The following is a 15140-nucleotide window of genomic DNA, read 5'->3' as shown; positions in this document are numbered from 1 at the left end:
ATTGATAGGATGCAGAAGTGGGCTGAGAAGTGGCAGATGGAGTTCAACCCGCAGAAGTGTGAGGTGGTACACTTTGGAAGGAGAAACTCCAAGGCAGAGTACAAAGTAAATGGCAGGATACTTGGTAGTGTAGAGGAGCAGAGGGATCTCGGGGTACATGTCCACAGATCCCTGAAAGTTGCCTCACGGGTGGATAGGGTATTTAAGAAAGCTTATGGGGTGTTAACTTTCATAAGTCGAGGGATAGAGTTTAAGAGTCGCGATGTAATGATGCAGCTCTATAAAACTCTGGTTAGGCCATACTTGGAGTATTGTGTCCAGTTCTGGTAACCTCACTATAGGAAGGATGTGGAAGCATTGGAAAGGGTACAGAGGAGATTTACCAGGATGCTGCCTGGTTTAGAAAGTATGCATTATGATCAGAGATTAAGGGAGCTAGGGCTTTACTCTTTGGAGAGAAGGAGGATGAGAGGAGACATGATAGAGGTGTACAAGATAATGAAAGGAATAGATAGAGTGGATAGCCAGCGCCTCTTCCCCAGGGCACCACTGCTCAATACAAGAGGACATGGCTTTAAGGTAAGGGGTGGGAAGTTCAAGGGGGATATTAGAGGAAGGTTTTTTACTCAGAGAGTGGTTAGTGCGTGGAATGCACTGCCTGAGTCAGTGGTGGAGGCAGATACACTAGTGAAGTTTAAGAGACTACTGGACAGGTATATGGAGGAATCTAAGGTGGGGGCTTACATTGGAGGCAGGGTTTGAGGGTCGGCACAACATTGTGGGCCGAAGGGCCTGTACTGTGCTGTACTATTCTATGTTCTATGTCCGCTGATATCGGAAATGTTCCATGTTCGGCACCTTCCTGGTGAAACCCCTCTGCATCGGTTCCATTGCATTCACAGCAGGAAAGTTAAGATCTCTAATCAGACAAATATTATATACGCAATTCAGTGTGTGTTTCTTGGATTTCCATCATAAGCAGATTTTCTCTTGTTTGTGAAGTTTTCTATATCTTGGCCTTTCCGGTCAGTGAAGGCAGGTATTCGGAACGTGTTCAAGACCACGTTATCAACCGGCATCTGAAAACGTTATTGATGTTTGAACATCTGTTTTCTTGTCCTTCTCTACATCACGAGAACGCCGTCACTCTTTGTGAATCGCCCAGCCCTTGTTATCCATGGACGGTATTCATCCTCGTTTGTCCTTCTCGGACTAGCAGACAAACTGATCAATATCATCGCATATCTGTCGAGCCGTTGACTTTTGGCTGCAACCAGCATCAAGACACAGTGAAAGGCTCTTTTTATGTTCAGTTCGGACCATTCAGCACATCGAGTTAAAACGTCAGGAAAAATAAACCGAATATATATTGTTGTGTTGTATTTACAGTGAAAGGACGGTTAATATTGTCAAATAAGTAAATACGAATATCTACCTCTCTATTAACAACGCTGCCAATTTCGAGCATCTGCAAAGCAATTGTTATTGTTGGTACACATGCAATGAATGCAGGTGCTCTGTCCTCACTGACTTCTTCGTCAAGTTATGGTATTGTTACACTGTTTGTAACTATAAGTTATAATTATGTGGTTTTGCCAGTTTTTTCAGTCTTGGTTTGTCCTGTGTTTTGTGATATCACACCGGAGGAAATTATGTATCATTTCTTAATGCATGCATTACTAAATGACAATAAAAGAGAACGACGTGTCTTCGTAAACATATCATAAAAGCTTGACCTTGACATCTCCCCAGAATCTACCTCCTCTCATCTTCAATGCATGCCATCTGGTATTAATTACTTCAACTCTGGGAAAGCGACACACCTTGTCTACTCTAACTCTTCCCCTCATAATCTTCTAAACGTCTACTTGATCTCCCCTCAACCCCCGGTGCTCCAGAAAAAAAGAAACCATGTTAATCCAACCTTTCATAAACGCACATTTCCTTTAATCCGGCAACGTCCAGGTAAACCTCCTCTTCAACCTCTTCAAAGCCTGAACTTCCTTCCTACAGTAGGGCGACCAGAACTGTATGCAATACTCCAGAAATAGCCTAATCAGAGTTTTATAAACTTGCAACACAACCCCTTCACTTTTGAACTTAAGGCTTCGACTAATAAGAGCGAGTTTTATCTTATAAAAGCAAGGTTGATCGATGAACCTCCTTATCGATCTTCGCTTTCAGTTCAAGCGGGTATAACTTGAGGTTAAAAGGTATATTTATTATCAAATTACACAAATCTTCTTCTAATTCGGGAGGAAATGAAACCAAGAAGGAAACAAAAGGCGGCAGGATCATCAACACACACATCCCCCACCGCAGATGGAGATTAAGTTCCTGATATCAGTGGATTCAGCATTAATCAGGAACTCGGGATCAACCGCGTGGACAAGTATTCCGTAGATTGAGCAGCCAAACTCAGTGTGTTTATTGTTATAATGTTTCTCGTTGTGAACAATGAAAGTGCAGTAGCCTCGGCCGGCAATGTTCAATTAAATCGTCGCGTCATTGTATTACGTCAGAATGGAACAAAGAACGTCAACACATTACGCGACATCCTCTAAAACCTACACTTCCACTGAACCTGTGTACACCGTGTTAGATGCAGCTGATATGGAGAAATGGTGACCATAGTGAACACAAGTACCTCTCCGATACTTTTTAATCATCTGTATGAAGCATCTCTTCTTCCCCTGCTTCAAGGAGAGAATGAAGGATTCTCCGCTGATATTTGAAATGTTCCATGTTCCTGATGAAACCCTGCTGCATCGGTTCCATTGCATTCACAGCAGGAAAGTTAAGAACTCTAATCAGACAAATATTATATAGGCATTTCAGTGTGTGTTTCTTGGATTTCCATCATCTGCAGATTTTCCCTTGTTTGTGAAGTATTATATATTATTATGTCTTGGCCTTTCCGGTCAGTGAAGGCAGATATTCGGAATGTGTTCAACACCACGTTATCAATCGGCATTTGAAAAGGTTATTGATGTTTGAACACCCGTTTTCTTGTCCTTCTCTACATCACGAGAATGCCGTCACTTTATGTGAATCTCGCAGCCCTTGTCATTATCCTTGCCTGCTCTTGTCGGACCATCAGACAAAATGATCAATTTCATCGCATATGTGACGAGCCTTTGGCTTATGACTGCAATCAGCATCGAGACACAGTGAAAGGCTCTCCTTCTGTGCCGTTCTGTTCAGACCATTGAGCACATGGAGTTAACACGTCCGGAAAAATAAACTATATAGATTGTTGTGTTGTATTTACAGTGAAAGGACGTTTAAGATCGTCAGATAAGTAAATACGAATATCTACCTCTCGTTAACAACGCTGCCAATTTCGAGCATCTGCAAAGCAATTGTCATTGTTGGTACACATGCAATAAATGCAGATGTTCTGTCGGTTTAAGTATTTGCACCAACTCCAGAGACATGTGTACAGTGACTGAATTACTTTGCTTCATAGTGGTGTGACCTTCGATGGCAGCTGGTTTACTATACCAGGGACTGCACCAATACGCAGCACATACAAAATTCTGGAGGAGCTCCGCAGGTCAGGCAGCAATGGAAATGAATAAACAGTCGACATTTCGGGTCGCGGCTTTCAACAGGACTGGAAAGGAAAGGGGAAGATGCCCAAATACGAAGTCTGCGGGAGGAGAGGAGGACAAGCTAGAAGGTGTTAGGTGGCGCCAAGTTGATGGAATAGAGGGACGAAGTAAATGGTCTGGGATGGTAAGTGGAAAATGCCAACAGGAAAGTTTCCAATAGGAGAGAGGATCATGGGAGAAAGGAGAGGAGGAGGGGCAGCAAAGGGAGGTGATATGCAGGTAAAAATAAGAGTATCGGGCCATAGTAAAATGAGAGGGAAAGGAGAGAGGGAAAATACCGGAAGATAGAAATATCCATGGTCATGCTTAATATTGGACGTTATCTAGATGGTATATATGCTGTTACATCTCGAACACCACAGGAAGAAGAAGTCGGGGAGAGACAGATGGGGGGGGGAGATAAAAACGAAGGCAAAGTAACACGATAGGAAGAGAGATAAAGACAGCGATATGGAGAGACACCGTGGGGGAAGAAAGAGAGAGAAGGCGGAACAGAGGAGAGACTAGAGGAAGGAAAGAGGGATATCAAAGGACGGGGATAATACGCGGGGGAGACAGGATTGGGGACGAGAGACTGCGAGGGAAGAAAAGACAGAGGGACAGAGACTGGGTTGAGAGAAAGTCTGCGGGTTAGAGATCGAGAGGAGAAATGGCGAATGGACAGGAGAGACTGGAGGAGAAAGACGGTGGAGAGAGAGAGGCGGTGTAGAGAGTGGTGGAGAGAGAAACTGGGGGTGTCATACGGAGGTGGCTAGGAACGGACCCAAGTGCAAGACACAGACACTGAAGTACTAGGGACAGGAATAGGATACAGCGCGAGGGCAAAGACGTGGACAAGAAAACCGGGAACTCGGAATAGGACTGGACAAGAGAGCTAGGAGCCCGGGCTTGGACTCCAAGCCAGAGACTGGTCAAGGACCCAGTACCTGGGTCTTGCCTCTGGCTCGGACCACAGAACTAGGCACGGACGAGGCGGCTGGCAGGCACGACTAGACTGGAGTCTTAAGGCTTGAGGCTAGAGACTTGAGGCGAGGCTTGGCAGGAGGTAGGAGGCTGGAGTCTTCAGGCTTGAGGCTTGAGGCTAGAGACTTGAGGCGAGGCTTGGCAGGAGGCTTGAGGCTGGAGTCTTCAGACTAGAGACGAGGCTTGGCAGGAGGCAGAAGGCTGGGGTCTTCTGGGCAGGGCACAGTTCTCCTGGGCAGGGCGCGGTTTTCCTGAGCAGGGCTCTTTTCTCCTGGGCAGGACGCGGTACTCCTGGGCAGTGCCGGATCACCACCCGACGCAGGCAAGGGACAGGAAGGGACAGAATCAACCGCAGGTAACGGCAAGACGGCCTGGCTTACCCGACGGAGGCAAGGGTTAGGAAGGGACAGAACCAACCGTAGGTACCGGCAATACGGCCTAACTAACCCGACGGAGGCAAGGGACAGGAATGGAGCTAGGTACGGGGTGACTCCAGGACAAGATTGAAGGCGAGACGAGGCGAGAGTTACCAGCAAGACCAGGCAAGGCTTTAGGCAAGGCAAGGCGAAACGAGAACTTCAGGCGAGGCGAGAGTTACCGGCAAGACAAGGCAGGGCTTCAGGCGAGGAAACAGAAGGCAGGGGAAGGGATACAAGGAGTAAGGACAAGAACAATCCAGCAGCCACGGCCTGGTCTCTGAAGTTATTTATGCAGCCAGCCCCAACGAGCATCAGCAGCCTCAATTAGAGCAGCTGAACAAGAACAGAAACAGGGTAGACAGGAAAACCTGGAGCAAGGGTCGTTGGACCGGACCGTGAATCGGAATACGGACTTCACTGACCGGACCTTACGGACCGGACCATGGCGGGGGGAGAGATAGACTGGGAAGAAATAGAGAGAGAGAGAAAGAGAGAGAGAGAGAGAGAGAGAGAGAGAGAGAGAGAGAGAGAGAGAGAGAGAGAGAGAGAGAGAGAGAGAGAGAGAGAGAGCGAGAGAGAGAGATGGAGATGTTTGAAAGGTTTCGGCGAAATCTCAACTGATTACTGCTTTCCAAGACGCTGGCTGTCTTGCTGAGTTACTCGAGAATTTTGTGTGTATAAACTGGATTTCCAAAATCTTCTGTTGTTTGTGGTTTATCTTCTACAATATGGAGACCAGCCGGTGCCTAGTCTCCATTCCCGGGACACAAAACAGCCGAAACTCCTTCATGACCTTACGGACTTACCACATGCTTTTGTCTCAGGCGCTGCGGGAGCGGTGGTAGCGGGAGGAGAGGGAACGTCCCGGTACTGTGTACAGAGGGTCTTTGCTCTCCTATCGGGCCCATCAGCAGAAGGTGGTCGAATTTGAAGCGTTCGTCAGTAGTTGTTCCGGGCCGAGACCTCTCATTGGGATTTCCTAGTCCAAGTTGATTAGATGGGACGGAATTTGTTAGGTGCCTCCAAGGAAGGTTCCTAAATCCAGAGTAGAAGATGTGCTGGATCTGGTGTTGGGTAATGAGTCTGGCCAGGCTAGGGGCCTTTCAGTGGGTGAGCAGTGAGCACAGCTTAAATTTGAAGATAGTTATAAAGATGGGCATTCATCTTGTGGGAGAGTTTAAAACGGGAGCAACACAAATTACATGAGCATTACACAGGAACTAGGGAGAGTAATTTAGGAATGGCTGATTTTGGAAAATTCCACATCCAGCATGCGGAGGCTGTTTAAAGATTAACTGCACCAATACAAGACAGGTACGTCCCAATAAGAGGCAAGGGCAAGGATGGCAAGGTAAGAGAACCGTGGGTGTTGAGGGACGTCATGAATTCAGTCAAGAAGAAAAAAAAATAGTGAATTCCCAGATTAGGAAGCCAGAATCAAAGAGCACTGGAGGGCTACAAGAAAGGCAGAAAAGAACTCGAGAGGGGAATTAGGAAAGGCAGGAGAGCTATGAAATGTCCCTAGCAGGTTGGATTCATGAGAGCCCTCAGACATTCTACACATAGATCAGGAGCAAGAGGCTAACTAGGGAGAAGGTGGGACAACTCAACGATAAAGTGGGGTGGGGGATATTTACCAGGATATGAAGGATGTCATTGAGGTACTTAATGAGAACTTTATGTTTGCATTACCAAGGAGAAGGATGTATTGGATGGGGAGATCAGTACCGAGACGGTTAACATGCCAGGGCATTTTGTAGTAAAGGAGGAGGTATTGTTGTTTCTCTTAAAGAAGGTGGATGTCCGCAGAGCCTGATGGGATATGCCCCAGGTAATTGAGCGAGGCAAATTAAGAGATTACATGGACATTGACCGATACCTTTGTGTCCTGCCTGGCCACAGACGAGGTCCTGGAGGACTGGAAAGTAACTAATGTTGATCCAATAATCACGAGAAATAATCCTGGAAACTAAAGACCGGTGAGTTTGCACCAGTGATTGGGATGCTCATAGGATAAGATTTATGAGCATTTGGAGAATGATGGCCTAATTAGAGAGAGTCAACGTGGCTTTGTGTGGGGAAAATTGTGTCATATTAACCTGATAGACTTTTTGACGAGCTGACGAAGATGATTGACGAAGGTAGGTCTGTGGATGTCCTTTACATGATTTTTTGGAAAGTGTTTGACTCGTTCCCCCATGAGTCTGGTCTAGACGATTAGGATCCCTGTGGTCAATGTTGAATTGACAGTTTGGATTCAGAACTGGCTTGCCCATAGACGACGGAGGGTGGAAGTGGAAATGAATTCTGGATGGAGGTCGGTGATTAGTGGTGCTCCACAGGAATTTCTCTGCAGTTTGTGATATATATATAAATGACATGAAGAAAAATGCATATAGTTAGGTTAATAAATTTGCAGATGACAAAAATATCGGTGGTGTAAACAGCATAGATGACTGGCAAAGAATACAGCGGGATATCCGATCAAGCATTTGCAGTTTTGGGTAGAGAAACGGCAGATGGAGTTTAACCTAGCCAAATGTGAAGTGTTTTAACTGATGAAGTCAAATGTACAGAGACAGCACATTGTTAAATGTAAGACTCTTAAGCGTTAATGAGCAGAAAGATCTTGGGGTACAAGTTCATTGTTCCTGATCAGTGCCTATGCAGGATTACTGGGTGGTTAAAATGAGGTAATAATGAGGGGTTGAAGAAACTTGTGTTGCTTTCTTGGAAGTGGGGCAGCAGACACTAGATCTGATGAAGGTTTATAACATTATGAGAAACATAGAGAAGCGGATGTCTACTACCACCAGAGGCCACACATTTAATGTGAGAGGGGATAAGTTCAAAGGAGATGTGAGAGGCAAGTGATTTTACACAGAGACTGGTGGGTGGCTGGAGTGTGTGTCTGGCCTGGTGGTAGAGGCTGATACATGATGGTTTTTTTATGAAAAAGATAGATAGGCACATGAATGTGAGGAAAAGGGAGGAATATGAGCATTGTGCAGATAGAAGTAATTAGTTTAGTTCGCCATCTGATTACTAATTTAATTGGTTCGGCACAATACTGTGGGCTGAACGGCCTGTCCCTGTGCCGGGCTGTTCGATGTTCTATGTCTGTGTCTCATAACATTGTTAAGTCTGTGATGTTTCAATGGGAGATTCAGTTCAGTGTATTTATTTTCAGTTTACCATACCGAGCCCCAGAACTTCTTACAGCACTTTTTCCAATGTTGCCAACCCATTCCTTATTTCCAGCAAGGAATCCCACATCACTCCCTGGGACTGGGAGAGTTTCCCCATCACCAGGCTGAGGAAGAGCAGGAACCCCTCTGTCGAGATTCCCTTCTCTGTGAGTTATGTGAATGCCTGTCAACGTGTTGAGTGACAGACTGAGTGAAAGAGAATGGAGAAGACAATACCTGCTCAGTGATGGGACGTCCCAGTGACTCTGAGGACAGCAACAGACAGCAGGTAACTTCTTCAGACATTCTGCAAATTTCTTGGTTCAGTCATTAACAGCAAACACTGACTGTGGAAATTACAAATCAGAATGTTATTATCCAGAGAGCTCAACGGCACAGAAACAGGCCCTTCGGCCCGTCTAGACCATGCCGACACATTTTGTTTCTGTCTACTCCCGTCAACCCTCAACATCGCCCGAAATATCCCTCCCATCCTTGCACTTAACTAAATTTCCCTTGCATATTGAAATTTAACTCGCATCCGCCCCTTCGGGAGGAAGCTCATTCCACACCCTCACCAACATCTGAGTGAAGAAGTTCCCCCTAAGGGTCACCAACAATATTCCCCCTTAACCTATGACCTCTGTGACGTGAAGGAGCAGACGGCGTGGAGTGTGGAAGTGGGTGGAGAGGGGGAGGACGATGGTCGGGAAAGGATCAGAGCGAGTGCGGACAGGGAACGAGAGAGGAGTGATTATACTTACTATATTTCAAATAAAGTAATCACTTGAACTTACTTGCTGCAAAGTTACTAACCATACAGTGTACACTCTCATCCAAATTATTGACACAGACGATAAGTGACAATGGGCGTAACCCTGGGAACACCACTAGGTCCAAGAAACAGCCTCCTACCATCACTCTCCGTTTCCTACACACAAAGCCAAATGTGCATCCGATTAGCCAGCTCTCCCTGGATCCCAAGTGTTCTAATTTTCCGCAGCAAATTTCCATGCTGACCCTTGTCAAAGGCCTCACTGGTGTCCGTATCAGCCACGATGCTGGGACAGAGATATCAAAGATCAGAGGATACAGCTTTAAGCAGAGGTTTAGAGGGCTCTGAAGAAGTGATTTTTCACTCAGAGGGCAGCTGAAGTCTGGAACACACTGCCCGAGTGGTGGTCGAGGCAGGTTCTTTCACAACATTTACAAAGTGGGTGAGCATTGAAGCTGCTGAGATACAGTCGGCTATGAACTGAGCGCTGATAAATGGGACCAGTGTAGACAGTGAGTGGATGGTCAGAACAGGTATGGCCGGCCAAAGGCCTGTTTCCGTGCTGTGTGATCCACCACTCCGGACATGACAAATTAACGATGGTGACACCGCACGGCATTGATTTCAAAACTCCACACCCCTCTCCAACCTGCAATAAACTAGGCTGCTCCCCTTTGTCACCATTGTGAATATATGTTTCTGTCAAGGTAACATGCAAATTGGTCACTTTCCTCGAAACAGCTGGAAATTGATGACGTTTCTGTATCTTCTACCATTAATGTTGTTTCCTTACAGGAAAACCAATCCTCTCACTGTCCGAATCAGTGATTAAATCCGGCCCCAAACACTGTGCTTTCATCCCTGCACATTGTAACTTGAACTATCTCACTGAGGGACAGGTGGAGACACAACCCCTCCCCTCTGCACATGTGATCACATCTATCCTGATTTCTAATATTCTGATTCAGTCTGAATGTTATGGTACATCCAGCCCGTCGTCTGTCCTGACAAACCATGCCTTCCCACAGCTGGTTCCACCTGTTGGTGTGTCCTCTTTCCTCCACCTCCAGGGAAGCTGCATCTTCACACAAGCTCCTCGCTGGAGAAGACTGCTCATCACCCTGAGACAGGGAACCACATCGCTGTCTCTCTCTCCTGATACCATGTCTGACTTGCTCACTTCCAGGCTCAGTCTCCTCCTCCGTCACTGGCCTAGTAGACAGCCTCTGTACCCCTTCACCCCTGACCATGCTTCCCCAGTTTAAACTCTCCCTCTCCGCAGCCCTGTCGGAAGTTGTCAGAGGCAGATTCCTTTTAAACAAAAGTTGTTGGGAGCCTGGAATGTACGAGTGGTGCTGGCTGAGGCAGACAGATTCTGGACTTTTCAGAGACACTTGGATAGACACGTGAATGCATTTAAGACAGGGTGGGATAGATTTTTGTATAGTAGGGGAATTAAAGGTTTTAGGGAAAAGGCAGTAGGTGGAGATGACTCCATGGTCAGATCAACCGTGATCATATTGAATGGCGGAGCAGGCTCGACAGGCCAGATAGCCGACTCCTGCCTCTATTTCTTACGTTGTTTCTTATGTTTCTACCTACAGATGCTGGATATGTGATACACAGGCAGATATTGCAGCTGAAGTTCAACACATCCGGGAGCATGTAAAGCAAAATACAATAGTGAACTTGTCCGATCAGACAGTTTGTCGGGTTCTGTTTTCCAGATGGTCTCAGGCATGCTGATTTTTCCCAATTGTGTCTGTGAGCAAACACCGCTAAAGAAATGAATTAACCAGAAAGTTGATACAATACACAGGAATGGTGTGTAGAGAGGGGGGGGGGGGTGGCGAGAGGGAGAGAGAGACCAGAAGGATAGAGAGCGGGAGAGAGGAAGAGAGGGAGAGAGGGATCAACGGGGGGGGGGCGGGTGGGAGAGAGAGAGAGAGAGAGAGAGAGTTAGAGAGGTCAGTATTTCAGAGTTGGCGTCAGTCTGAGACGACAGGCGGAAGAAGCACCGACTAGCGAACGGATCCTTTCAGAGCAGCGGAAAGAGACTCGCTCCGAGGCTCAGGAACAGAAGGAACAGGCAGACAGAGAAGCGACCACTGAACAGATCTTTTCAGAACAACGGGGACTTGTTCCGAAGGCCGTGAACAAGAGGAATTTGCGAACTGAGCGAGAATGAGGAAACTCAGACCCCTCGCCTTCTGCTTCCTCTGTTACTGTGAGTGAGACTGAGGGAATGAAACTTACCACCACACCTACCCCTCCCCTCTGTGTAGTTCTGCTCCCTCATCTTCGACTTCCCTCCGCACTCCACACTCCGGTCACCGACTCTCGTCTCTCTCTTCCTCCTCATACATCATCATCCTCTCACACCTCAGCGCACCCTCCTCCCTCCAGCCTCTCTGATCCCATTCTGACTTCCCTCCGTCTTTCCCCCCTCACCCTCACACTCCCTCTCTCCAACACCTCCCCCTCACCCTCACACTCCCTCTCTCCATCACCTCCCCCTCACTCCCCAGCAGCAGTTCCTCCCACTTTCATTATCCACTATTTGGACTCCCCCCCCCCCCCCCATTCCCCTTCCCGACTACTGTTCGGCACTGAATCTTTCTCCTTGTTCATTCCAGAATACCACCCCCGCTCTTTCAATGGGTGATGGCTACAGAAGCGCTTTTGTCTGCCAGAAAAATAGAGTTAGTGTTCGTTCCGGAGACTGGAACCTACAGGCATTCAGAGCTGCGTGAAGCAGATGGAGAAAAAGAGAGAGACTGGCCTGTAGAGTGAGGGGGGACACAGCGGCATCAGAGAGAGCGAGAAAGAGAGAATGGGCTGTAGAGAGAGAGAGAGGGACACAGCGGCATCAGAGAGAGAGAGAGAGAGAGAGAGAGAGAGAGAATGGGCTGTAGAGAGAGAGAGGGACACAGCGGCATCAGAGAGAGAGAGAGAGAGAGAGAGAGAGAGAATGGGCTGTAGCGAGAGAGGGGGACACAGCGGCATCGAGAGAAAGAGAGAGAGAGAATGGGCTGTAGAGAGAGGGAGACACAGCGGCATCAGAGAGAGAGAGAGAGGGAGAGGGAGAGAATAGGCTGTAGTGAGAGAGGGGGGCAGCGGCATCAGAGAGAGAGAGAGAGAATGGGCTGTAGAGAGAGAGAGGGACACAGCGGGATCAGAGAGAGAGAGAGAGAGAATGGGCTGTAGCGAGAGAGGGGGACACAGCGGGATCAGAGTGAGAGAGAGAGAGACAGACTGGGTGCGTTCCGTGAGAGAGGGAATAAGGGAGAGAAACCGGAAGGGAGAGAGAATCTGGAGGAAACAATGAACTTGAAGGTGAGAGACTGGGCGATATGGGAGGGAAGAGAGACGGGGAGAGAGACGGGGCGAGAAAGACGGGGAGAGAAAGAGACGTTGGAGAGAGAGAGACGGGCTGTGAGTTTGAGAGGACAGAGAGACCAGGAGGATAGAAACAGGGCATGGAGAGCAAAACTGATGGAGAGAGAGAGAGAAAGAGAGAGAGAGAGAGAGAGAGAGAGAGAGAGAGAGAGAGAGAGAGAGAGAGAGAGAGAGAGAGTGAGAGAGAGAGATGAGAGAGTGGGGGAGGGAAATGCGGTAAGAGACAGCACGAGACAAGAAGAATGGGGGTCAGGAGAAATATTGGGAGAAGTGACTGGGAACAACGAGAGATTGGGGAATGAGAGTGGGTCTGTGGGAGGCCAGTGAGATTGTCGGGGAGAGGCTGGTGGGAAAGAGAAATTGGTTGAATTAATGGGGAAGAAGGACGAGGTTGGGAAGGATGGGAGAGAGAGGGACCTGGGGAGTGACTGAGGTAGAAAGGATTGGGGACGATAGATAGAGTAAGAAAAGGGCATTGGGGTTAAGAGAGGGGCTGAGGGGTCGAAAGAGAGAAACTGTGGAAACAGACCAGACTGTAGGATGGGAGAAAGACACTGATGAAGAGTAAGTGAGGATAGAGACTGAGAAGGGAGAAGGAGAGATAAGTCAAGATAGACAGGTTGTGGGAGAAAATGGGGGGTGTCGAAGGCGAGAGAATGACTGGGAGGGTACACTAAGAGAAATGGAGGAGCGCGAGGCAGTCGAGGAAGATGGGGGTAGAGAGGATCAGGGAGGAGAGAGAAGGGGAGGAGACGCTATGGAGCGAGACTGTGGAGAGGGAAGTAGTGAAAGAGGAAGATATAGGGAGGTGGCTGGTGGGAGACACCGTGCAAAAAGAGAGAAACAGTATGGGGCAAAGAGAAAGAAAGAGACGGGGAGATGTAGAGAGTGTGGAGAGAGGGAGACTGGGGGAAGGAAGAGACTGGGGAGAGAGATAATCTGGGAAAGACAGAGTGAAGTAGTGAATGGAGAGGTGGGATGGAGGAGAGAGAGACAGAGAGAGATGGAGAGAGAGACTGATGGTAAAGAGTGAGATTGGGGTGACTAGGTGGGGGGAGGGGGGAGAGACCAGGAGAGAGAGGGGAGTGGTCCTTTGATGGGGAGATGGGCTCGGGTAAGGAGAGGGATCTGGTATGGGAAAAGTGATTTGGAATGAGCTGACAGATAAGAGAAGGGAGAGATAGGGGGTTTGGAGAGACCAGGGGAAGGAGAGAGACGGGGTGAAAACAGATACCAGGACGGTAGTGAGCTGAGGAGAGAGACTGGGCAGAAACACGCACAAAATGCTGGAGCAACTCAGCGCGAAATGTCAACAGTACCTTTTTTCCATGGATGCTGCTTGGCCTGCTGAGTTCCTCCAGCATTTTGTGTGAGTTACCTCGCACCATCAAACAGCGCATGCGCACCTGCCACATTGTCGCAATCGTTCTGATGGTACATTTCCCTCCCTTGCTCTCCCGCTCCCCACCCTTCCTCCGACATGACCCTCATTCCCTCTCTCTCTCTCCACAGGGATCGCCCTTCCTGCGCTCTGCGGCCGTCCCCTGCGATTCTCAGACAAGACGATCCCTCTGGGACGGGTTCCTGGCTGCCGGCGGGAAGCGGGGGGTCCCGGGTTGGACGCAGACAAGGATATAGCCATCCTCCTGTCCCGTCTGCAGTCTGAGTTGGAGTCACAGCCAGAGCTCAGTGCAGCCTGGAGCCGAGCGGGACTCGAGCTCCGTGAGAGTTCAGGAGGGAGCGGCCCCTCCATTAGCGAGGAGCTGGCCCGGACCGTCATGACCTATACCCTGGAGCACCCTCCTCCGCCCTCCACTCCCTTTTACCTCATCTTCAATAGAGAGACCCGCCTGTGCCTAGCCTCCAGTCTCCAGACCCCAACTGCACCAACCTCCTGTGTGGCCTTCCGGACTTACCGCAGCCTCCTGTCCCGGGCACTAAAGGAGCTGAGGGAGCGGGAGGGGGTGGACCATCCCTGGACAGTGTACAGAGGGGCCTCACTCCCCTTCCGGGCCAAACAGGGGCAGACGATCGAGTTTGGAGCATTCACCTCGGCCTCGGCTTTCCGGGAAGTGGCGGAGGCTTTTACTGGAGGGGATGGGACCCTGTTCCACATCCGGACGGCCAGAGGGGTTCCGGTGGGCTCTCTCTCCCCCTTCCCCGGTGAGAGGGAAGTGCTGATACCCCCTTGCGAAGCGTTCCAGGTCGATAAGATCCTGAGGTCAAAAGGGCCGTGGGGAGGGAAAGGAAGGGTGGAAATCTTCCTCACCTCGGTGGAGCTGCTCCGGGGGATCTCCGGCGGCAGAGAGGGCGGGAGCCCCGGAGTACCGGCACTGCTGGGGCTGGTGCTGCTGCTGGGTTCGGGGATTCCGTGGTCCTGAGGTCAAAGGAATTGTCGGGTGAGAGCGCGAGAATGCGGGTTTGGGCCTTGAGAGGGAGCTGCTCGATGGTGAAGGAGATATCTTAACCGTTTAAGGATTACCACAAACCGAAGACTTTTGTAAAACATAATAAAAATAACAGTTAATTTGATTCACTCTGTTCCAGCAGCCTCCCTTCATAAACGGGAAACACACTCTAAAAGTCCTCAGCCCCGTGTCAGTCGCAAAGTAATCCCTTTGCCCCATGATGTCCCTGAGCCCTGTGTCTGTCCCAAATTAATCCCATTGTCCCCCCTCTTCTCACAGCCCGGTGTCAGACCACAAACTGACCACACTGCCCCGCTCTCTCGCTGCAGGTCGGTGTCCGTCTGCAAAGTAATTAATTGTGGGAAGTGCAATTA

General features: G+C 48.9%; 1 protein-coding gene across 1 annotated transcript; it reads left to right on the top strand.

Moving 5' to 3' along the window:
- Positions 1 to 10952: 10952 nt before the first annotated feature.
- LOC134341615 (GPI-linked NAD(P)(+)--arginine ADP-ribosyltransferase 1-like) lies at positions 10953 to 14815 on the top strand. Its single transcript, XM_063039506.1, has 2 exons — positions 10953 to 11186; positions 13871 to 14815. Exons 1-2 carry the CDS (start codon positions 11144 to 11146, stop codon positions 14737 to 14739), a joined length of 912 nt encoding a protein of 303 aa, XP_062895576.1. The 5' UTR covers positions 10953 to 11143; the 3' UTR covers positions 14740 to 14815.
- Positions 14816 to 15140: the final 325 nt, after the last annotated feature.

Source organism: Mobula hypostoma, unplaced genomic scaffold (genome assembly GCF_963921235.1).
Source record: "Mobula hypostoma unplaced genomic scaffold, sMobHyp1.1 scaffold_36, whole genome shotgun sequence".
Taxonomy (NCBI): Eukaryota; Metazoa; Chordata; class Chondrichthyes; order Myliobatiformes; family Myliobatidae; genus Mobula; species Mobula hypostoma.
The sequence above is the reverse complement of the archived record's forward strand: the minus strand, read 5'-3'. Positions and strand labels throughout refer to the sequence as shown.

Coding starts and splice junctions, on each gene's coding strand:
- LOC134341615 (XM_063039506.1), top strand. CDS start 11,144: ATGAGGAAACTCAGACCCCTCGCCTTCTGCTTCCTCTGTTACT. Junction 11,187..13,870: donor CTTCTGCTTCCTCTGTTACT/GTGAGTGAGACT, acceptor CTCTCTCCACAG/GGATCGCCCTTCCTGCGCTC.